General features: G+C 31.5%; 1 protein-coding gene across 1 annotated transcript in view; it reads left to right on the top strand.

The window, feature by feature from the left end:
• The window catches only part of Trpgamma (Transient receptor potential cation channel gamma), a 422,855-nt gene that overhangs the window by 256,562 nt on the left and 140,940 nt on the right, over positions 1-25,353 (top strand). The window contains exon 4 of the mRNA XM_085958711.1: positions 24,826-24,956. Coding sequence (XP_085814837.1) covers positions 24,826-24,956 — 131 coding nt within the window. The remainder of the gene's footprint in view (positions 1-24,825; positions 24,957-25,353) is intronic.

Genomic DNA, 25,353 nt, shown 5'->3' with positions numbered 1-25,353 from the left:
AATTACTAACAACCACTTTGTACAAAAAAGCAAGGACATGCTATTAATATTTTTTTTTTAATCTAATAACACACTGTAAAGAGAAATATTATGACCGATGTTTGCCAAATGTTTGAGATGCCGAATTGGAGAGCACCCATTTAAATAGAACTAGATGGAGAGAGCTATTGGAGGAATCCTTCTCGTATTGTCAAGTTTCTAGTGATGATGATGATAATACTACAGCGAATACATTTGAAAATCGCAAGAAAAGGTAGTGTATTGGGAATCCGTTTGTCATAAAAGCAAATCAGATACAATAAAAGTGCTTCAGAATCCGTGTAAATTCGACACATTTTTATACTTTCGCATGGAATGAATTTTTGATGATTGCGATTCAATCGTACGTAAATTTGTATGTAAAGTTGATAAAGAGATTTTTGAACGATACTAAAAATGCTCTATGAGTCTGACTTCATTTGTTAGTACGACACAATAAATCAAAGAACCAGTACTCAATTTAATAGATTCAAATATTTTGCATTGAAGTTGTATGTTTATTTATTGTATACGAATAGGTAAGGTAATTGTTAGATTTCTTATTGAATTAACGGTGTATGAACCTAAATATCTTTGTTTTTTATGTATTCTGTGACTGATATGTATAGCTAACAATATAAAATGTCATTTAAAATATCACTGTATTATTAATACTATCGACTGAAGGTACTTGATGGAATTTGAATTTAAATTCTAATGAATTCAAGCTCTGTACTATTCTATTTAGGTCGTTTTTTGCGACCCTGGTTTCGCCTTTCGGCATCTGACACTGACAACGAACTCTCTTTGATCTAGCTTATATAATAAATTATTGTATTGATTAATTATATAAGCTAGATTAAAGAGAGTTCGTTGTCAGTGTGCGTTTGCCTTTGGTGAGTGTACACGGTGCCTGAAGATGCCGAAAGGCGAAACGCAGGTCGCAAAAAACGACTTAAATGGAATAGTACAGAGCTTGAATCCATTAGAATCACTGTATTATGAACGTTTTCTACAGTCATTATAAATACGTCAATATAATATGATATGATTCCTTATTAACATTATTTTATAAAATTAATCATTAAAAAAAAATATCCGTTAAAAATATGGTATTCAGTTTGATCAGCGGTGACGAACCTATGGTACGTGTGCACGTTCGGCAGACGGTGAAATTATGTTAACATACCAAATTATTGTAAAACCATGAAAAACCTCAAGTATTGCCGCACTGAATGTTCGCGTTGACGTAGTACCTGGTAATAGTAGCAATTTTTCAAATTTCATGCCAAAAAGAAAAACTCTCATATATTTTGAACAGAAATCGTATTGTATATGGAAAAGGCGCAAAGAAAAAACAATAAATTAATCTTTAAACTCTCAACGCTCATTTTCTTATGATATTAAAAAAATAATTTTTAAATAACCGCTCATTATTAATGAATATTTAGTAAAAATAAAAGGTTTGCCACTCTTAAGCTAGGTGGTTAATCTGTTAATAATTAGGTAATATTTTAATTTCTTGAAACTGTCTTATTATTATCATCTTGCCACAAAAGGAGAAACCCACCGCTGTCCGTTTTATTTCGGTACTTCAGAGCTGTCAAAGGTTTTAACCCTTGACATGAATTTGGAATTGTCTTCGGTCTGTCGTGACACTTCGGGAAAACACGATCGATTGCAATACGTTTGATTCATTTTTAGATTAATTTAAAAATACCTAATGTAATATTGTATGTATCCACCTATATATTATAATGATAAATTGTTTTTTGGTTGATCGGGTCACTGACTATTTTCAATACTTAAATATAGAGCAAAACATTACATCGCACATTTTACTAAGTAATATGTGCGCCTTTATATTTATGCTTCACATCTACCTTATGTATTAATGCCGATCCCATGTATCCAATCCAATCCAATCGCATGCACTGCTTTTGGATCTCAGAGTGCATTTACTCTGAGTAGGAGCTTGACTCAATCAACTACTATATAGACTATATATATAATACGGATACATATTGTGGTCTCTTTTTCTCTATAAAATTCAATAGGGAAAAATTTGTTATTATGGTATTTGGAAATAATAATATAAATTTATTATCTGTGATATCAGTTGACAAGAAATATCTACTAACCGCTTTATGTGCTTAATTCAATTACTTAGGAGTATTTCGTAAAATAATGCAAGTGACACATTAACATTTCGGTTCAAATCTTTACTCTGCACTAGAATTAACTGGAGATGTTACGAATAAGTTTTCAAGCGCTTCATAATAATTCACAAAGCTTTACGATTCAGCTAAAGTTTAAAATTCTATAGTACCGTTGCATTCATTAGAGAAAATTGGCACTGCCGTTTATAGCAGCTATTATCAGTTTAAAACTTATGTCATTCAACCTCAATATATAAAACTATTTACCTCGTTTATAACAAAACTAGAAGATAATATAAATAATGTGCTAGAATAAATATGTATAAATAAAAATATGTATGTTTAATTGCCATGTCCACTTGGTTTTGTTATTGAATGAGTTTATCGTAACGTGAGTAATGTTAGTTATTGATTTACTTTTATCCACTACTATACTGCAGATTCAAAACAACACATAACGTTAAAATTTTAAGCTTATTTAAAAATTACTGTTTTAATACTTTTTGTTTATAGGCTAAGTATAATGTTATGCCTCATTACATTACACATACAGTGAGAACGTTCCTTTCAATATTTTTATCAACATTCAACAGAGAGTAAATCGTCAAAAAACGCCACGCGAGAACGCGGCATTACGCTTATCATATTCGACGAAAATAAAGGAAAACAGGAGATAAAAAAAATTTAAGTAAGTATATATATATATACACTGATGCCACAGCATGCGTGAAACTCTACAAACGGTCGTGTAAATTCCCCATCAACAAAGGTGTCCGACAAGGTGATACCGTTTCACCTAAACTATTCACCGCTACTCTTGAGGACTTGTTCAGGAAACTTGATTGGGAGGAAAAAGGTGTTCCAATTAATGGGGAGCACCTCAGTCACATGCGCTTTGCAGATGATATTGTTATACTCTTACAAGACCCGAAAGACCTCCAAGGTAGAATGCAAGAACTCGCGGATGTCTGTCAAACGGTCAGCCTAAAGATAAATGTCTCAAAGAAAAAAGTGATGAGGAACTGTTTTTCGGACCCTGCGATTATCTGTATTAATGGCACCCAACTCGAGCAAGTCCAAAGACGAAGTCCAAAGGCTAAGAGTCGCACAGCGAGGCATGGAGAGGTGTATGTTGGGCATCACGCGAAAGGAGCGTAAGAGAAACGAATGGGTTAAGAAGCAGACAGGAGTACGCGATGTAATAGACGTTGCCAAATAGCTGAAATAGAGATGGGCAGGCCACATTGCCGCTGGACAAATGCCGTCATCAAGTGATACCCAAGGGGCACAAAACGGCCACAAGGTCGCCCTAATAGCCGCTGGATTGACGAACTGGTAAAGTTTGGCGGAGATACTTGGCAGCGAATGACACAGGACCGAGAGAGTTGGAAGAAACTTGGGGACGCCTTCATCCAACAGTGAATTGACACCGCTGATGATGATGATGATATATTTACTATTTTTTAGTTAATATAGTATAATTAATTGGTGGGGGAAGAACTATAGCTATAGAAATAACAGCAGCTGGTAAATTTCACAATTAAAAATCGTGGGAGAAAAAAATTGTTTTAATTATGAGGAAAATATTGAGTTTTTTCTTGGCTCTCAATATTTTTATTGATATCTTAGCTTTCAATATTAGACTGAACTAACAAAAGCATGCGATCAATGTCAAGTTGTCAAAAGATCTGAATTGCGTTATCGAGTTATGAGTATCTCATTAAAACTTTTTCTTCTAAATACTGTACATAAATATAATGGATATTGTAATAATTAATCAAAAGCATGGCTGGCCTTCGAAAGTTCATAAGCAGAGAGTACTGCCTAAAAGATTTGTTAATTATTGCAGCATCGCGCTACTCTCGTACCTAATGAATTGTTTGGCTAAATACAAAGTCGACTTTGATGAATTAGAATTTAATTTTAAATTGCCCAATTAAAATTAGGTACCCATCTAAATCAAAATTTCTTTAGCTAATTTCGACATTTTAATTTCCATTTATAAAAAATATTATAAATCATAAATAATTATTTTTAACTGGAAATTTATAACGTGTTGACGAAGGTGAAAATCTTTGGCGAAGTTTTTTTTTGTCGGGTATTATTTTATATGATAGTATTGAAAATAATAATTTAACTTATATGTAAAAATATTAGGTAAATAACCACTTTCTCGCCTAAACAAGTAGTGTCCAGAGATTTTACGAATGGTTTTTAGCTATTCTCTCAACCCCATAAGTCATAACTGATTGATAAGAAAACATAGTAATTTTAACAGACAGCGGATATTTACTACACGGTTCATTATTTTACTTAAATGTAATCCTCTTCTTCTTGTGCCATATTCTACCAAAAGCTGGCCGCTATCAGAGTGATATTTGCCTTCATGTTGCTCTCTCGGAATAGTACTAACAGTGGAGCTGCACTAGTACCAATCACGAAGATTCTTTAGCCGTCCTCTGCTAGGTTTGCCGTTTATATTTTGGTGGATAATGAGTTGAATAATGCAGTAATTTTGTTTTCTCATAATTATATAATATAATAAGTTAATTAAAATATTTTTGATATTTTCTTTTTTTCGCTCATCGGTGTAGATGAGCAACCATCAAGTTCTCTTCATTCGATGCACAGTTCTGAGCATAGTTTCTGCAGTTGGTTCCGTGGAACCATTTCTGCTGGTTTTTCACCCCAGCACCGCAATTTCCTAACTATCGTCTCGTGTGGCACCAGACGACATGACGTAATTGTGACGTCAGCCAATACATGCCGCCCACTCGAGCGTGTATTGGATGACGTCACAATTACGTCATGTCGTCTGGTGCCACACGAGACGATAGTTAGGAAATTGCGGTGCTGTTCTTTTCCAATCCGATGTGAATCTTGACCGCTTCCGAGGAAGTTTCATAATAGATTTTGTTTAGGTCCAAAGGTGGTTTAAACCAAAGTCTCAAGGCTTCAGAATCAAAAATGTATTACTCATGGTAATGAGTGTGTGCAATTCCTATTATTTTTCTTTATTTTTTTTAAGAATCATTAATAACCACGTCCTTGCTTTTTCGTACAAAGTTTCGTTGTTAGTAATTTTGAACAATCACAAACACACAGGCTTTGAGAAAAACACATAAATAGTGTACCCTCACCGGGTCAAGCCCAGAACTCTCGGGTGGAAAGCTGTGCGCTTCCTATTATATAATACTAGCTGAAGTACCCGGCTTCGCACAGGGTCGCTTCGTGATTATATTTATCTTAGATATTTAAAAAATAATAAGAGGTAAGTATTTTTTTACTATTAAAATATCTGTGTAATACAATATGGCAATATGAAAATAATTCTAATAGGAGTAAAGGTCAAACAAAAGACCACTAAATTAAAATCGAATCCAAAATATGCAAACGTTATTAATGTTATTAATATGTAGTAAAAAAAATCAAAATTGGATGGAACAAACAAGCAACAAACTTTGTATTTTATATAATACTAATTTAGAAACCTTCACAGGTGTGCGCGCAACAAATGATAAAAGTTTCATCGCAATCAGATGAATGGTATAGGAACGCATACGAATAGAAGAAGATGGTTGTACTAATTCAGAAACCTTCGCGGGCGTGGGCACAACAACTGGTCAAAAGTTTCATCGCAATCGGATGAATGGTATAGGAACGCATACGGGACAGACAGAAAGATAGACAGACAGACAGGCATACAGACAGACAGACATTCATTTAATATATAAAATATAGCCTATACTCTTTGCGCAAGTGCAAGCAATAAGTTGACAAAGTTTTATCGCAATCGGATGAAAGGTATTGCAGCGCATAAAATACGAACAAACAAACAAACAAATATTGATTTTTATATTATAGATTATCAACGTACGCAAAGGTCTTAAATTTAACTAAATAAAATTCTGAATAAAATTTTGTTTATATAAAAACTAATTTAAATATGTTTTCATATTTCCACATACCGGCCCATGAAAAATTATTCTGGAAAATATTGGTCCACGGTTATACAATTTTGGGAAACACTGCTTAAATGACGTAAAAAATGCATCAGTTTGAATATATTATGATGTAACACAAAAATCTATATTTTCTTATCAGTCCATTTTAAGCCGGTCTACAAAAACCTTTGTGATTATGAACACGATAGCATTATTGAGAGCGGTCTTATGTCATCTACCACTATCCACTAAACAGCTGACGTTAGACTACCTTGCGAGATCGGTAACAGCTCCTATGGGAGACGTCGCCATATAAACTGAGCGATAAAATCAGCAACTTGCTTGCTTGCTAACACGAAGACTGCCTTGGTAAGATTATATAATATTTTTAACACGCAGTTAAGTATCACATTATATTAACTGTTAGATTTAAATTTTAAAAGGTACTAACTTTGTCATTCTTACGATGAACTAGGCATTTAATTTTTAAAAACTTTAACCTTGTAAGAACATAATTTATACAGTGAGATTTCATTTCGTCTTTTAGTGCCATCTCCTCTGCGAAGATTGGCAATAATCAAAATGATCTCAACCTTTGAGACCGTTGACCGGAACAATATAGTCGTGCTCTTATGAAATCATTTCCTTAGATTTCTAATCCATAATATTCGCCTTTAGTCCGGAACTATTTTTTCCTTATTTTTCCTGTGTGGATAGTTCTAAGGTTTAATTTTTTTCACATATAGCTTTATACTATGTAATAATATATCTATTTTTATTTTATCACACATTAAATTATATACCTATATATTAAAACACGGTTACTGTATTTATATCTAGTCTTATATGGAATAATACCCGAAAAAATCGATATAAACTGCACGTATATGTTATTTATTGAATTGTACTTGCAGTCTGATTAATATTAAATAATTAATAATATATGAGCAAAGTGATTACTGACTTGCAACTAACCGAAGACCGACATTAGGTTGAGTCTGAAGATGGTGGTCATTTGTAAGGGTTTTATTATTAATTAATTATATTAATATATAGATGTCGTACGACACTCTGTAGCGCCAGTATCACTGGCAGCGTTTGTATGTGTGTCTTTGATAAATATCTGAAAAATAACCTTTCACTTGCTGAGCTTATTGCAAAGGCTATAGCTGTGTTCAAATTGCTTCTGATAACGATATACTCCACTTGCGTGAGTGAGTTTACGTAGCCATTGTTTTATAAAATCTAAATATATAGTACATGTTATATCTTGTTTATTCAGTGTATTTATTTCGTTTCACGTAGATATATATCATCATTGTACGTCAGACGGATTTTTATAATTTTATTTATATTGACATTTTGTTTCGACTGTTGAAAGAGTAAAGTCACATATGTAAGTAACTATTGTTGTTTTTTCAGTAGAGCAAAAATAATGACTCTCCGTTGAAATTTGAATTTTAAATCATGCGGTGTATTAATTGTTTATGTGTTGATTTGATAAAACGCAAGAACAAACAAAATAATAAAAGTATTTTGATGTGACGTTCTGTCGTTCAACAATCGACATAGGTATGTAGTTTCTCATTATACTTTTATGTTGGGTTGTGTCAATGACATTATTAATGGACAACGCACTCAATACAGTAGCTAGCAAGTAAATTCGCATGTATAGGTAGACGTCACGCAATTTCCATTACGCGATATCACGCATCGGGAATTTATATCAATATGACCTTTATTGTAATGGCGTTAGAACAGTGTTTCTAATGTCAATGTTCCCGTTCAAACCGAACCATTCGGCAGACCCGACAAAAAGCATCGGGAATTTATAGCAATATCACCTTTATTGTAATGGCGTTAGAACAGATTATGCCATTCGGCAGACCCGACAATAAAGTGAGTGTCATTTTTTTTCCAGATGATTCGTCCATATTAATGTCATTGGGTTGTGTACGCTCATTTTAATAAATGATTTTGAATTGAATACATGAATTAAAGCAGATGTAAAAAGTCCTTATTACTGCAAAACATTTTTTTAAAATATCTCATAAGATTATAAAGCTATAAAGGTCAAATTTAATTAAATCCCCGTATTCCTTACGCGTCCCGGGTTGTGTGTTTTTATATATCGCGCTTGTTCTAAATTTATTACGACATTTGAGGTACATGATACACACATTGTGTACGCATTTGATAAAACCGTCAAAACATTATCCCTCTTTTCATTTTTCAAGAGCCAAAAGCTGATATCTACGTGCGTAGAATATATTTTTTATTTAGCACGCTAGAGCACAGGTTTTACGCTCGGGTATTGTCATAAACCAAATTTGAATATGTATACAAATCCTAAATCCTACCGGAAGGTAAGTACACAGCCTGGCTTGGCTTGGCTTCTAATGTACAACTCGTACACACGTTAGATGTGCCCTACATTTTTCTGAATATTTTTAGTGAAATACAATGAAAAATGATGACCTGTCTGCCGGTAGTGGTCGAAAATATGTTGAAGTCCTCAAGCGCCTACTGATTTTATGGCTATCTACGACAAACTTTTAATGAAAAATAAAATATATACTTAAGGGGGGACATGCTCAGCGTAGGTCAAAATGGAGCTTTTGTTCTATTTTCAAAGCATGATCCTGGACATACTTTAAACGTTGTAGATAATTTATTTATATAATTTTGAAGCATTATTATCCGTTTTATTTATTTTAAACATTTGATGACTGCGTAAAGTATTTTTTTATATAAAATATTATTCTTTTAAACCTCTCGCTCTAATGTTTTAGAATAAAGTCATATTTCAGTACATAACTGTGCAGTGGTGTTAAGATTTTTTACATTTATTATTTTTTAAACGCATTTATAAAACCATCAGTATAATTTATATCGACATTATTATAGTGAAATATTTACTATAAAAAAATATATTGATAATCTCTGTGATCCCAAATTTGACAAGAATTAGGTATTTTATTATTCAAAAAATGGGCAAGATTAACACGTTTGAAGATAATTCTAAAGATACTAATTATAAGCTTTGTTTTTGACCATTCAAGTGTGATAAACATCCTACGAATAATGATTGCTTTATAATAATTATTGACCTAAGAATAAGGTAGTGTTTTTTTGAAATACGCCATTTCTTTTTGCATTCCCCAGTGGTTGAGCTACAACATACGGCCGTAGCCATAAATTTACAAACTATAAATGAAGTAGGAAGTAAAATGATGTTATCGCGCGTGTTTATCATACCGGACTCGGAAATTTCCGTGATTAATGTTTATTCCTTTTAATACCGGACCCGGAAATTTCCGGTTTTTTTCCGGGCCGTAATTAATCTAATATTTTTAGCCATCTATTGACTTTTTCGAAAAATTTTTGATGCAGTCAAGTAAGCAAAAATTCAAACCACTCTTCTGCATCGTTTGTTAGTAGATACTACCACTATCGACTAGAAAACTTGCCGGTATTGATTGGGTTAAAAATAATTTCTTTTCAAAATACTGTTTTACACTCGGCTGTTATTGTGTGTGAACCGGCTGGCCCGTAATGACCATAGTATTAATTAATATACATAATTTTAAAACACTTCTGAGAAAATATATAGCCAATAGAAAAAAATCTTTTTTGAAAAAAAAAATACGGCACCCAGCAGGAATCGAACCTGCGTTTCTCGGGATTCGCACCCGCACATATTGACTACAATGCTATAGGCAGGCATCTTATACAATTGCGACAAATTCTAGCTTATGGCTCTTACAATACTCTCTGAAGTGCTTTCTAAACGCTGTTTTAAGTTGAATAAAAGTCAATAATGAAAAAATCGTGATATCCCATTAATTGATATAAATAAAAAAAGATATAAGTAAAAATCGCCTGCAGCGCAATTTTATAAGACAATACTAGCAAATTAGTTACTGAATTTACCGAGGCTATCATGGGATAGAAAATTTTCTGTATTATTATAAATATAAATATTGGTCATACATAACTCATGAAGACAAGTAAACGAATCAATGATTGAATAAATATACAAATGTATAAATTTTGCGAAATATAATATGACAAATTCAATGACAGTGTCCCATCATAACGCTCGAAGTCTAGAAATTTTGTTGGACAAGTTCAGAAATCCAGTAATACCCTAAAGGTTTAAACTAGCGTGAAATGTTGTAATTGTGTCGGCATTTACTTGATAGAATTTCATTTTAGTAATGATTATTTGTCCCGAAAATAAATAGCTGCCATGATATAATATTATACATCTTTATATTTCTTAATAAATTACAACTTTTATTATCCGCGATGGACGACTGTGTCCACTTATGAAGTCGTAGGTAGATCTCGGGTTTGAATATCGGGACTGGAAAATTTACACGTTGTTTTTCAATGTGTGTGTTAACCCAAAGCATGAACCTAATAGTTTGGCCTAGTGGCTAACATCCATTTCTCGTAATAATAAAAAAAAACTGTCAAGAAACCTCTTCGTGAAACGTCTAAGATCAACAACGGACGGACCCAATGAATACATACATAATATATTCTTCATATTTACATACCAACTCTACGTGACTTTTAAATATATGTATATTCTATTTAGTTGAGCCACGTATCTACCCCTAATTGTGGGCGCCAAAAAAGTTCAAATCCGGCTCGAAAGTATCAATTCATCCTGTACGTGGTCGACGAATTCTTTCGTTCCTTCTGGCTTCAAAGAAAGAATGAAAGAAAGTTTATCGTATACAAATCCCAAATGTAAATCACAGTGATAGGTAGTTTGGCTTAGCTTCTAACCTAATAAGTATACAAATAAGAAGTCTTACATCACGAACGGGTCGCATAAGTGGATTGACCTGGAAGAAATGATTCAAAGACTTTTCCGTGTAATTTTGTAATGAGTTTTCTGGCTATGCTGGGAAACACGCAACGTTAAAATATTATTATGCACCAATTTGTATGTTATAACTACATGCAATAAATCACATGCAATGATACCCCCTCCCCACAGTAATGTTAATATATTGATACAACTTGAGGATCTGAGGATTAAATGATTAAATTTTAATAACTAAAAAACCCTCCGTTAACGCCCACGATGACCGAGTGGTTACATGTTGGGTTCGAATCCCAAATATGACAAAAATTTGCATGTTTACTTTTTAACTTTATCACTGCCAGCCAATTTTTACTAAGTGGACACTTGTAGGCCAGCTATTATCAGAATAAAATGAATCCTTTAAAAAATATGAAATAGGAACGGAATGATAAATATTTGTGAAAACTTAGCAACACAACATGTTTATCAAGTTTATCGTGAATATTTTCACACTAAAATGATAATATTGTTTATAAAATATACACAGAATGTTTATTCAGAAGTTATGACGTTTACAAGAACCCGCGAATATATTTGTCCGTGGCCTGACGTGACATACATGCTTTGGCGAGTTAATTCGTCCGTGGCACAGATCAAATGAGTATAGAAATCCGTAGTATTGTAAAAACAATATGCTGTCGATACAACCTTCACTCTGAGGAGGCCCATATTATGATTTTAGGATCGAACATGGTTAAAAAAAAAAAATAACAAAGAGTTGCAAGCAATTTTCACATCGCCACGTACATAAAGTAGAAAAGTATTAATTTATGTGTAAACAACGATCCAAACATATATCTAACTGCCTTGTATGAAAATGTATAAGCATATCTAGCAAACATTAGATTACAATCTATAAACTTATATTTATAAAACGGAATTATTATTTTTATAGCAACGTATCTAATATAAAATATATAAAAGTATTACTTCCTCTGGTGCCGTAATTATTAGATTTAATTCGCATAAGTCATCGGCGAACAGATAGCTCAAGAAGCAAGAGCACTCACCTGGATAGTAAAAGATGTGAAGTTCGAGTTTTTTTTCTGGGCTATTTCAAAATCAATATGAATATTTTTGCCCTACATTATATTTCAAACACTGACACACAATATAAAAATATTAGGAAAAATTATGTTTAATTGTAATGATGGATCATTTGAAAATCAGACCTCATATTTTATATAATTTTGAAAATAGTTGTGAAGAATATTATCGCATATTAATAAAAATTTATTTTTAATCCTCAGCACCACATTTAGATTATTTTTTTATGTTGATTGATTACACGGCTGAAACCGATAAATATCACAGCTTTTTTAAATAAAATTCCGTTGAATTTTAAGATATAATGGCATATTTTCAAAAAACTTAATTTATAAAATATATTGTTGTTTAATTTAATAAAACGTATTTTTTTGTACTAATTCCACGTTTAATCAATAAATTAGGACCGGTTTCGTCCCCCTCAGAGGGACATTTTTAAGTTGAAAATATATTAAAAGTGGAATAAGTACTACAAAAAAAATGCGTTTTATTAAATTAAACAACAATGCAATGCAGTTCCACCATGAATTGACAGTTAACAAAATAAAAGAAATTATAAAACATATATAAGATAAGTGGAAAACAATGATAATGCCATTATAAATAAGCTTAACCATTTTCTCTGTCATTGAGGTGAGTATATACACTAAACAAGGAAATTGTCACAGAGAGTCAAGTCCTTCGAGATGTGGCTATAAAGACATATCTTCAAAATCTATTGGACTACCAGGACTAAAAGAAACAAAACTTAAAAACTACAGTAGCCATATTATAATTTGATAAAACGACAGCATTCCTCAGTTCATTATCCAAGGAAAAATAAAATGGTGTATGCCGCATTTCCTACAGAGTATCCGTGATTTATATGAGTTCACATCATGTTTTCCGGATAGCAGACAAAAAACTGGATACTGACCCGATGGTAGCTGGCCTTCGATAGGGGATGGCACAAGAAATATATAAAATAATTCATAGTATGAGAATATTTGCATTTATGATTGGTTTAGCTATTCCTAGTCACAAAATTTCAATTGGCCAGCCCAAAATCCTTGAAAGGTGAAGAAGGATCAGACTCCTATAGTGACAGCGCCTTTCTGAATTAGCATCCAGGATTAGCAGATGGTAGCAAATAGACGTTGAAGCTAAAATCAGCTACCTAGTGAGGCTAGAATATTTTTTTTTTCTGAGAACATTATCGTATCTAAAAAAAATGTCAATGATAACACATTATACAAGTTTAATATTCTTATTTCTTGATATATATAGCGAAATAATTACAAGATAAAAAGAACTTTTCATATACTACGTTTTTAAATTTTCTGTTGAATCATATAAACTTGACAATTCTATGCATTAATAAATACTTTTTTTTTGTACTTGATAGAAATACTGAATAAATATAGAATACTGAAATGTCATTTTGACATTTTATATTGATTTCCATGGTAAGTCACGTATATATTAATAATTTGGTTGCTAGGACCCCCTTAGCAACCAATAATAGTGAGTAGTAAATATTACTTTTAACGATTTTTTTCCGAAACATACAAAAAAGAACTAACTGAAAATGAATTTAATTCTGCTTAAAGAATGCATTGTCGTCGTGTTCTGATATATTCTAAGAGTTTCAAATGTCTAGCTAGTCGGGAAGTTAGTTAAAAATCTTGGACAAACAAGAAAAAAATTGTACTGCATAAGAAAAAATCTGTACTGGACAAACAAGAATACAAGCTGATAAAAACGTGGTAAAATAAATATATTAGACATATACAAAATAACCACAGAAATATGTATGTTTAAAAAATACTAAGATAGCTTATTAGTAAGTTTCAACCCGACCCCATTCGGTCCATGTTTTTTCTAATAGATATTATGTTTCTGGGATTGTTCCAATTTTTGTATACTCACTCATAAAGCTTGTTAGTCTGTAGCACTTCACTGCACCCCATGAATCCCCTATCCATTCATTCATATCGCATCGTTTTAACGAAATATCCGATAAATTTCATCTCTCGAATGGTGCGCGATTCCAGGAAGAGGGAAATTCCCGCTTCGCTTGCTGCAAATATTCCCATGCATAAATATGCATTACGCATTCAAATTTATTCCATTATTTCACATATATTTTACATATACATATATACAAAAAAGAACTAACTGAAAATGAATTTAATTCTGCTTAAAGAATGCATTGTCGTCGTGTTCTGATATATTCTAAGAGTTTCAAATGTCTAGCTAGTCGGGAAGTTTGTTAAAAATCTTGGACAAACAAGAAAAAAATTGTACTGCATAAGAAAAAATCTGTACTGGACAAACAAGAATACAAGCTGATAAAAACGTGGTAAAATAAATATATTAGACATATACAAAATAACCACAGAAATATGTATGTTTAAAAAATACTAAGATAGCTTATTAGTAAGTTTCAACCCGACCCCATTCGGTCCATGTTTTTAGATTTTTAATAGATATTATGTTTCTGGGATTGTTCCAATTTTTGTATACTCACTCATAAAGCTTGTTAGTCTGTAGCACTTCACTGCACCCCATGAATCCCCTATCCATTCATTCATATCGCATCGTTTTAACGAAATATCCGATAAATTTCATCTCTCGAATGGTGCGCGATTCCAGGAAGAGGGAAATTCCCGCTTCGCTTGCTGCAAATATTCCCATGCATAAATATGCATTACGCATTCAAATTTATTCCATTATTTCACATATATTTTAAGTATTTACATGACGTGCTCACCTGTCTTCTACCCCAATACACACGATTAATGTCGCCCTAATATGGAGATTTACTTGCATTGAAAAACATGCAACGTGATTAGATATTCAGCCGATGAATATTATTGATTATTTTATGAATAATTTGGAAATTCATTAAAGTAACCGTTTTTCTACATAATATATACTATAATATCCTATCTTATTACAGTTTCAGTTCGTAGGGCAACACAGTGATCCACCATTTTCCTTTGTCGAGCGTCCCGCGTTTTTGTTATATTATCAGCTTTCCAAAACATAGAATCACTGCAGGGTGATTGCTACGTCACAGTGAGTCAGTAATAGTTAAATTACTTAAATAAGATTAAATCTGTCCACGCTGACAATTTCCCGCGCAATAAATTGCCCATGCATGCTATCGCAATTTATTTTAATTGACATCACCAAGGTAATATTAGTTTTACGCTTAGGAGGGAAAAAGTAATGATCCTGTTTTGTAATGTGTATAATTTTTTCAGTACTGTTTCAGGGCCTAAAAATTCACGGTTTATATACCTTCGTAGATCATCATGAGATATAAGATAAGATGCTCATAATTCATAATTATGTACCGGCAAAATTTTATAAAAACAAATATTAAACACTGTTTAAAAAAATGTTTGAATAGTTAACACAAAAAAAAAAAAAAAACACCATCTCATTATTATACGGCGGCTATTTCGGTCACTACATTGGATATTATCCCGTCCTATGGACTCCGATAACGTTTCAAAACCTTTTTTTTAATATAATTACCTACACCTAATTATTTACATAATTATATTAAAATAATTATATCGTGACCAATTTGGGAGACATGCCGAACTTTTTGTTAGGAGCATGGGTTTCGGTTGGCTCCTCTTAAAAAATAGTTATTTACAATGAGTATGGACATCATTCGTATTACCGGTTTAATATTCTTCTTTCGTCCTTCCTTTCCTACAATTGTAATTTTAGGTATGTATACATGTCTCATTCAATTTACAGTATAGCACATATTCATACAGTACAACAAAATTTTAAAGTATTACCTACCGATCAGAAATGTAGTGCATTTATATCTTCTATATATTATGATGGAGCTGCATTCATTTATATATTTAAACTACAGCCTCAATCGAATATCCAGAAAATATATGTTTTTCTTTACATTCAAATTGCAGTGTGAAGAAAATTATAGGTATTATATTATTAATTGGGTGGTTCAGAATAATTATGGATCAAGTCCATCAAAATGGATCCTGAGATATTTGGACCTAAAGTTAAAATTTTTTGTAAAATTCAAGAATGTTTTTACTGTATATACTTACCATATTTTGATAGAACATGGATTCTCAAAACATAAAGTATATTCATGCTTTATTAATATTAGCAAATTAATGTTAGCAAATACCACTTGAAGGAACTGTCAAAATGGTCATGATTCACATTAAATTTGATGTCTTATCAATACTAATATTACCATTTATGCGAAAATTGTAGAGCTACGATTATAATATTAACACACAATATATAAATCTGTTTTATCTAGACATTGAAATAAAAAAAAACGAAAATACATTATACAAATTTATGTTTATTCAAACAGATAAATACGGTTAATAGAAGGCAGTTAGTAAAAACCCTTTTGTATCATGTCAGCATATTAATTTTAGAATTTTTTGAATATTTTCCCGGGTCTATGAATGTTTAAGCCCATCATACGTACACGAGTTTTTATATGTGTATTTATACACATATTTGAATAAAAAGTACCAAAATAATTTACATTCTTTTTCCAAGATCTTTAAAAAAATTATGTTACATACATTTTTTAAATTTAGTATAATTCTAACATAGACAATAGCCATTTTGACTGTCACACAAGGTGTTTCAAAAAAGCTTTCTCGTAATATTTATAAAAATACCCATTCACGGTATGAATACTGAGTAGATTTTGACGATAAAATAATAAGCTATCACTGTACTGAACATTGCGTTGATATCATCGTGAAAATCTCTTTTCGCTACGACTCGTATCATCTAACTACAGTTCACAACCAACATAAGATATGTATGTATTTTTCTTACAAAGATTTATCTATTGTCATCTTTATAAAATATTGAACGGAATGGAATCAAAATACGGAAGTCTGGCTTCAAGAAGTCTATCCATCACTAGTGCTGCACCGTGGAAACAGAGATAGATATTTTATGCCAAATCACGATTTCAATTTACGATACCACGTCATGGAGAGTCGTGTAGTAAAAAATAACGTACTTTGATCGCATTTTAATTATATGTACATATAATATACAAGTGTATAAATGTATTTCTAGATATTATTATAAGAGAGTATAAAACATAATTATTTTCAATGTGAAATAACTAGGGATTGCAATACCGAATGAAAATGTCAATACCGGTTTTTCGGTATTTCTTATTGAATACCGGTATTTTCAAACATTTAAAAAAATAGAAATAAGCGCTTATTAATAAATATAGCTATTAAAATCTATTAAAAAAATATTTTATAGCAAAAACCTTTATACTTACCTACATTTATTATGTTGACATTTAAAAATATGTATTGATCATAAATGTAGAACTAGTGATTTTTTACAAATAATTTTAATATATTGATAATTTTAACTAAAGCTCTCAAATGTTCATCAAGTGCAAATAAGTCCGGCTGCAGAAAAAGCTTCTTAAATTCAACGCTTGTACAGTCATCAATAATAATTGTAGAATAATTGAACATTTTTGTCACGGATGTTTTCGGATGTTTGAAATATATTTGATGAAATTTGTTTTATTATTTTTTCACCTCTGTTGGATTCACTCAATATATTTTCATTTTAGCAACACATAACTTATAATCCATTTTCAAAAACAAAACCGGTATTTCGGTATTGATAAATACTTTAATACCGGTTTCGAAATACCGGTATTGAAATCCCTAGAAATAACCCTAAAAAATACTTGAATTCCGAAATGCTAGTATGAAACAAAATTAGAGTTATATCAATATTACCTACTATTATTATTAGTATAATAACCCAAATGCATAGTGTTGTTAAGATTTTTTGCATAAATAATAATTGTATTGGCTTGATAATAATGTTCAAATTCTATTCTGTACAAAAAAATGGTTTTTTTTTTTAAATAATGTTTCTTAGGTAATTTCAAACTATTTATGAGTACCTAGTAATAAATAAGTTTTAATAAATATTACATTGTATTGAAATATAAACCGATTGTAATACGTTATCTGTACATTCTTTCTTATTATTCTTCTTCTTCATGTGACATCTCGCATCAATGATCAGTCATTATCGGATGATTCTTCAGTTTATTGACTGCTACTCCTAACAGTTTGGCGCCCGTAGCAATCTTTCATTGGATAATAGCCCAAAGAATACTGTACATTTTTGTCCTCTTATAATGTGGCCGGAAGTACCTACTATATTTTTTTTCTCGTAACGCTACGGAGAACTTGTTGGTTCATTTGTTTGAGGACACGTGGGAGAGATTGGCTTAGATTATTTATATAATATGTGTACAGTAGGGGTCAGGCAGGGTTGCATGGAAAGATATCCTAAAAGTACACAACATCCACATTGGAAAACACAATCAATGACTTTTATAAAACACGTGTATTAGCAAGATGCTTATTAACATAATAATATACTGATGCATTCTCATTGTTAATATCAATTTATAAGTCAATACACCAAAACACATTCTATTTAACGCTGTACATCTACAAATTACTGTAGCACTTTTTTTATTTTTCTTAATCAGTACAAAAATAATATTGTAAATATCATATATAATATTTAATCAACAGAATTCAATAACAGTCAGGTCAAGTTTTATATTTATAGAAATACTACTGTTCAGTACTGCACCTTTTTTATTTTATAATGACTTTTCACCAAGAATATACAATAACGGTGATAGTAAGTTCTTGTGTTTATCTGTAGCAATCATGCCACTCAGCATTAAATGAGTTATACACAATAATATCGACTACCTCATGGAATAACACACCAATTCAAAATAGTGTTTTATGTTTTTTGAGCTATTGTTGCATAGAAAAAAATACCACACCAGCCAATTTTTTTTTGGATTTTTTTCTCGAAAAACGCCCAAAATACTGTTTAAAATAATATTCGTATAGTAGAGTTATGATTATATAACATTTTTGTAAAATCTTAAATAACATGGAATAATAATCCACCTGTAGTTGGTATCACAAGTTATTGTTATTAATTTTTATGTGACACTGAATATGACACTATGCCGAGTTGGTATGATATTAATTGAAAAAAATATACACGCTCCCTACACAAATCATTTTAGTGTATCATTTAACTATGATTTCACCGTGGAATATGACACTAATTCAACTTTCACTTTCAAATCTCGCCTTTATCAACATAGAACAACACTGTATTGAAAAATCATTATCCTTTGTAATGAATCGCATCTACTTTCATTATCGCAAATTGCTTTTGTGACAGTAAAGTTGTATTATTTTTGTTATTGATATTGTGAACAAGTGACTAATTTTAATATTATTATTAATACTATCGACCGATGGTAGGTACTTGATGGAATTTGAATTTAAATTCTAATGGATTTAAGTTATGTACTATTCTATTTAGTTAATATGTCTCCAACTAGATCTCGGAGGTAGCTTTAAATATTAAATAATATGTAGCTTTAATAATCTCCTACTTCAGACAACACATTTTTAGGTTAAAATTATAAATGATTCAACCATAAATACTCTGTCGGTACTATTGGCTCCTACAGAATTTTCAATGTTTATAATATTCTTTGTTTCGTAATGTAAACTATAACGTCTTCCTATCATTAGTAAGTATCGTATAAATGCATATTTGCACCATTAGTTTCTAATTTACAACCTACATTAATTATTCTTCTTGTATTGATTCCATGACGACTTGTGATAAGTAGGTAAGGTAATACTTGCTACTTTTTACTATACTTTTATGATAAATACGGTAGTCAAAAAAGTCGAAAAGAATCATTGCATGTCTGGATGAAAATAGCATAGTCCACGATGATAACCAGGTTGATTTTACCCCATCTGAAGACTCCGAATATATATCAAATTCCAATAATACTTCTAGTGATCCTAAATTATCGGGATTTAGCTGTTTTTTCAGTGTGCGAAATATGACATAAACATTTGGTGGGGATTTGGGAATGATTGATCATTTGATCGAATAAATTACGAAATCTCCAACAGATCTTACACAGAACGAAATATATGGCTCTACTTCAGAGCATAATAACATTAAACTTTTGTCTGAGTACTTAGCCACCTTTAGACACAAATGCAATTCATCACATCACATCACCAGACATGACGTTGTCCTTGCCTAGTGCATATGTACAGAGTATTTCCACCATTGACACACCTGAATCGAGAAAAACAAGAGAGCTGTAATTTTTAGGACTTTTGGAAAAGGAAGAAAGCCAAAAAAGTATTCAATTTGGGTGAAGAATATTTGAATGAATATTAGAATATTTGAATACCATGGAAGCACCGTGTAAAAATTCTTGTCTATACAAATGTGCTTCAAAAATGAGTGAATCTGATCGTCAAGTTAGTTTTGATTCATTTTGGATGATTGGCAATCATGAGAGACAATGGAGAGACATGAGACATCTTACGATATGTCAAGTCAGTGCAAAAGAAAACCCAAAAACTACCAGCTTCAAGACGTCTAAAGGCACTTATTTATAATTTGCCATGCAATGACGAAATAATAAAAGTGTGAAAAACCAAGTTTTTACAAACGCTTTCAATTTCAAATATGTGGGTGGTGAGTGTTTTTAAAAAAAATGAAGAGTCAGAATTGCTATTGGATAGTCGAGGCAGGCACAACAACCGTCCTCATATACTCAATGAAGCAACAAAAAATAGTGTAATTGAACAAATTAATAATATATTTCCGTAAAGTGAAGTATGAGTCTATCATTATAAGAGAAAATATGCCATCTACAATCTCACTGTTTATGATATTGTTAGCAAGGATGACTATTGTTATCTTTAGCATCTACAAACAGCTAAGTGAGGTGCGATATAAATAAGTAGCTGCATATAAGTATAAGTCTTATAAGTAATATTTTAAATCTAATTTTAAGAATACAGTTGTATGTTAGTTGATAGTTTTCCCACACTTAATATAAAAGAAGATTTATTTACATAACGTTCCATTTAAATACCTATTCACTTGACAATGCCGCAATGCAAACGTAATTTACGTAAAATATATAGGTAACTAACTAACCTATCATTTTTTTTTAAATATACTATCAATCATTATTATGTTGAGTGAAATATTCATTTAGTACCTTTTGCAATTATCTTACTATAATAGTATGTTCTGTAGAACAATTACCTGCAACTGACTGAATGGTTATAATATAGTTTATTGCGATAAAATATTGTTAAATTAAAAAATTTCCTCATATTCCATCAGAATATCTAAAAATATTTTTGGTTTAACCAAATATCATCGAGAAAAAAAACACTAAGAGCACATAGTATGTTATTCTTCGTAAAATTCAAAACAAAAATCACTCTAAGTCGAGATATTTAAGATTATCGTTCAGAATTGGCATGGAAAAAAACACCATCTCAAGTTACGTGGTACTTTTTTTATGAAAAAAATAATAATTACGTGGAAAAACACACCAAGTATAGATATATACACCCTCTAAAAAATATAAACGGAAAAAATCACACCAAATCTAGATGTAATATTTTTATATATTAAAAACACATTTAGGGTGCTATTTTCTAAATTAATGTCATACAAAAGTTGATTTATTGCTTAAATGATTCGCTATTTAAAGATATAAATTATTATTTAAATAATATTTGCACACTATAAACGGCTTATGCTACACATTTTTTTGAATGGTTTTTTCGCTCTCCTGAAAAGTTGATAATTTAGAGTTAGTGTGTTATTCCATGAGGTAGTCGATATGTATGTTTTGTTGGTAACATAACAATAGAATGATAATGATTGTCAGCATTTCCTCAATCATAACTAGATCAATAGAGTCAGTTATGACTTGTTAATTGCGACAATATCTCTTGTAATATATGTTCTCCATTTGTATAAATTGGAAGGACAGTACCATGAATCTTCACTCACTTATCGAGTCCATCACGAGACGCACTAATATTGTCACGAGTTATTCACCCGACCTAATTAACTGACATTCCACTCCTATTGAGTCTTTCAGCTCATTAATATAATCAAACTCTTCACTTACCAGTACATTATTACCCGCGATTGGAATATCACGCTATCATCCTTATTAATAATTATTATATACAGTGTTAATAGTGTCTTATTATTAATGTATTATTGCATTCTCGCACCGTCAAATAAACTCTCTTCTCCAAAAATCCACGCAACAATGACCTTCTATCTCCTTCACCTCATCATCGCCAAATATCTATTAGTGTTACTATTACTTATGCCGAATATTAATTAACTTCCTGAATAAGTTTTATACAATGATCCAATAAGTATATTTTTTTTAATTTTTTTATGAAATTAAGGAAATATAGTAATATTCTCAAGATTTTTTTATATATATTTTAGGTGGTAAAGTTTTTTTTATCAAGGTAGAACAAAATGATTATTATACAATTCCTTTTAACCGAGATCCAATTGTGCTGATAAAAAATTGCAATTTCAAAAAGCACTTTGCCATTTTAGTCCGAAGGACGAAGCACGATGACATTTTCTCACATAAGCCGAGAAGGTGGTCTCTGGATATTACCGTTCAAATCCACCCCAATTGCTTCGTATGAAGAGACCGTCCGGCGAACCCCTAGCGGCTAATGGTATTGGAAAGCAGCCCTTCTGGAAAATGGTTATTCTGGAGCGTCTTTAACTTTTCACCTATGGCGCAACGATTTGAGTTTGTCGAGCGAAACGTTTTCGGGAAAATCTCCAACGATGTTCAGCAAAATTGAAATCCTTATTCAAATAATCTAACGGCAAATATCGTTATAGCAGACGTTTCTTTAGTATTATAAAAATATAAATGTTAAAATGAAGAGTTCTTTCAATAAAACAAAAAATATTTAACAATTAGTCGTATCTATATTAATTTATTGTAAATGTTGTCTTTTTTCTATGATTAATTATTACCACTTAAGTGTATTCAATTCACCAAATCGAAGAAATTTTAACAGATGAGGTGCAAAATTTAAAGGATGTATTAAAGGGCTGTTCTCGGACACATAATGTTGTATGTATTTAATCATTATTTTTTCCAACTGAACTACTTAAAATTTGGTGCAGGATTAGTGAATCAATGCCGACCACAACATTATTATGCAATCTGAAAAAAAATAGGTACGTATTATTGGATAAAACTCGGCGCTTTGTGCCTCATGGGCGGGGGGGGTTTCACCGCCCTGGACACTCAGATGATGGTTACTTAAACCCTGACGACTAAAATTATTAAACATGGTATATGCTTTGCCTTCTGATTCTCTGAATGCTGGTTGTCCATATTCGAAAGAAAATTTATTTGTCAAAGTAACCGAATCCAAAGGATTCAAACAAGTTTACTTTTCTGAAAATTATTTAATTACAATAATAAACCTAAAGAAGTAATAATAACAGACGAACAATACGTCGCACAGAATGTAGGCTACTGAACGTAAAATGAAAATTTACGGGTCACTTAGACCGATTCAAATAAAATAGGACAAAACTGAGATTGAAACTTAAAATTTAAATTGAAATTCCAACATGTACTACCAGTCGATAGCATAATTTCTCTAAGCAATGATTTGAAAATATATATTTATTCATTTGACGTTTGATACATGAAAAAGGGCTTAGAAAAGTGGAGATTTATTGCGATTCAGTGTATCCTGCTTACTTTTAAGAAGTGAACTCTTTAAAGATGCCATCACATAACGAGGATTCAAATGTCGATATATTTCTCCAACTGGAAATATAAGTAAAGGAGAAAAAGTTACCAGCCAAAAAGAAGTCTGTCAAAATAATATATCTTTCTAAAATTACGCTTTTGTACTTATTCTTCGAATGGCTTACATATTTCAGAATTTCTTTACATCATGTGATAAATATCTATCAGCATATCTCCTAATGTTGGGCTTCGCCATTACGAAGGCACTCGTGCGAGAACGTTTTATGAGATCATGCGTGTAAGGGTATCGAGCAATTTTCATATGAAAGGAAATATTCATTTTCTTTTTCGATACAGACGATCATGATTTTTAGATAAGATCGTTTTTTATTTTTTTGACAAGGTACCTTATAGAGACCATCTTTATTACATAGGTATTATAATAAAAACGTCTTATAACAAAATCGTTGTATTTAAATGAACCAAAATGTTAAATTTCGTATCTCCGTAGTTTGTTCAAACGTGTAAACCCCTTTCAAATACAAACATTCTTTTTAGCTCCACTCCCTCCTGTTACTTCTAAGAAAATTCTATCTTTCTACTAATAATTGAGTAATTGAGGTTGTTAGTTTTACAGTAGGTTACCACCTAAAAAAATCAGTACAATATCAACCGTAAGCTTTGCCATAACTGTGTATATATTTTTTTATTTGGTTGTTTGATTCGTGATGAAAGCTGTTTCGGACGTAAATCCCATTTTCAAAACGGTATTAGACAAAAAAAATCTAAATTTAATTTTTACAACTCCACGTCAAACATAAAAAAGAGTATATTGTGTTAACCAGAACTTAACTTTACTTTATTTTTCTATAATCTATATATTTCTTTATTGTATGTACCATCTTCTTCTTTCTGTGCCATATCCGTTATAGGATGTCGGTGATGATTTTAACCATCTTCCCTGTCTCTCACTACCCTAAACGAGGGTGGAGTGGGTATTGAGTTACTCAAATAATTGCATCATAATATTACTGTACTACGGAAGTATCCCGAAATAAATGATTTTGTTTTTTTTTACAGAGACACAGCATCCATGGCATGATGGAGGAGGAGAATGTGGTGCGGCCTCACCAGGAGATGGCGCAGCTCTCTCTCGACGAGAAGAAGTTCCTCCTTGCCGTCGAGAGAGGGGATGTGGCTTCTACAAGACGGTGAGTTATATAACTTTAAACTTATTAAAAACTTATTTCACATTCAGTTTCTTCAGCAATAAAAAGATTCCTAGACTAAATTTTTCGCCCATATATAATATTAACAGCCCTAGTCTAACCTGTTTTTGGTAATATAATAATTGACACCGCTCATAGAATCTACCATACATTTTTTTTGACATCCGCCGCGCCGAAATTCACTTAGAAGTATTTCGATGTAATAAATAATTTATCTAATTACTACGAAGTATTGTCTAACAAAAATCGAATTAAGAGAGAAGAAATGATTTTTTTATACTCGAACAAGTTTGTTACGTTTTATAATTTAATCCCTGTGTTTAAGCATTAGGCAGAATCGAGACTGGCATCCATCTGCCTGTAAAAAAATAAACCTTAT

Source organism: Rhyacophila brunnea, unplaced genomic scaffold (genome assembly GCF_057557595.1).
Source record: "Rhyacophila brunnea isolate RB1 unplaced genomic scaffold, BYU_Rbru_1.0 scaffold_8, whole genome shotgun sequence".
Classification (NCBI taxonomy): domain Eukaryota; kingdom Metazoa; phylum Arthropoda; class Insecta; order Trichoptera; family Rhyacophilidae; genus Rhyacophila; species Rhyacophila brunnea.
Note: the sequence above shows the minus strand (reverse complement) of the source record. Positions and strands in the feature narration are given on the sequence as shown.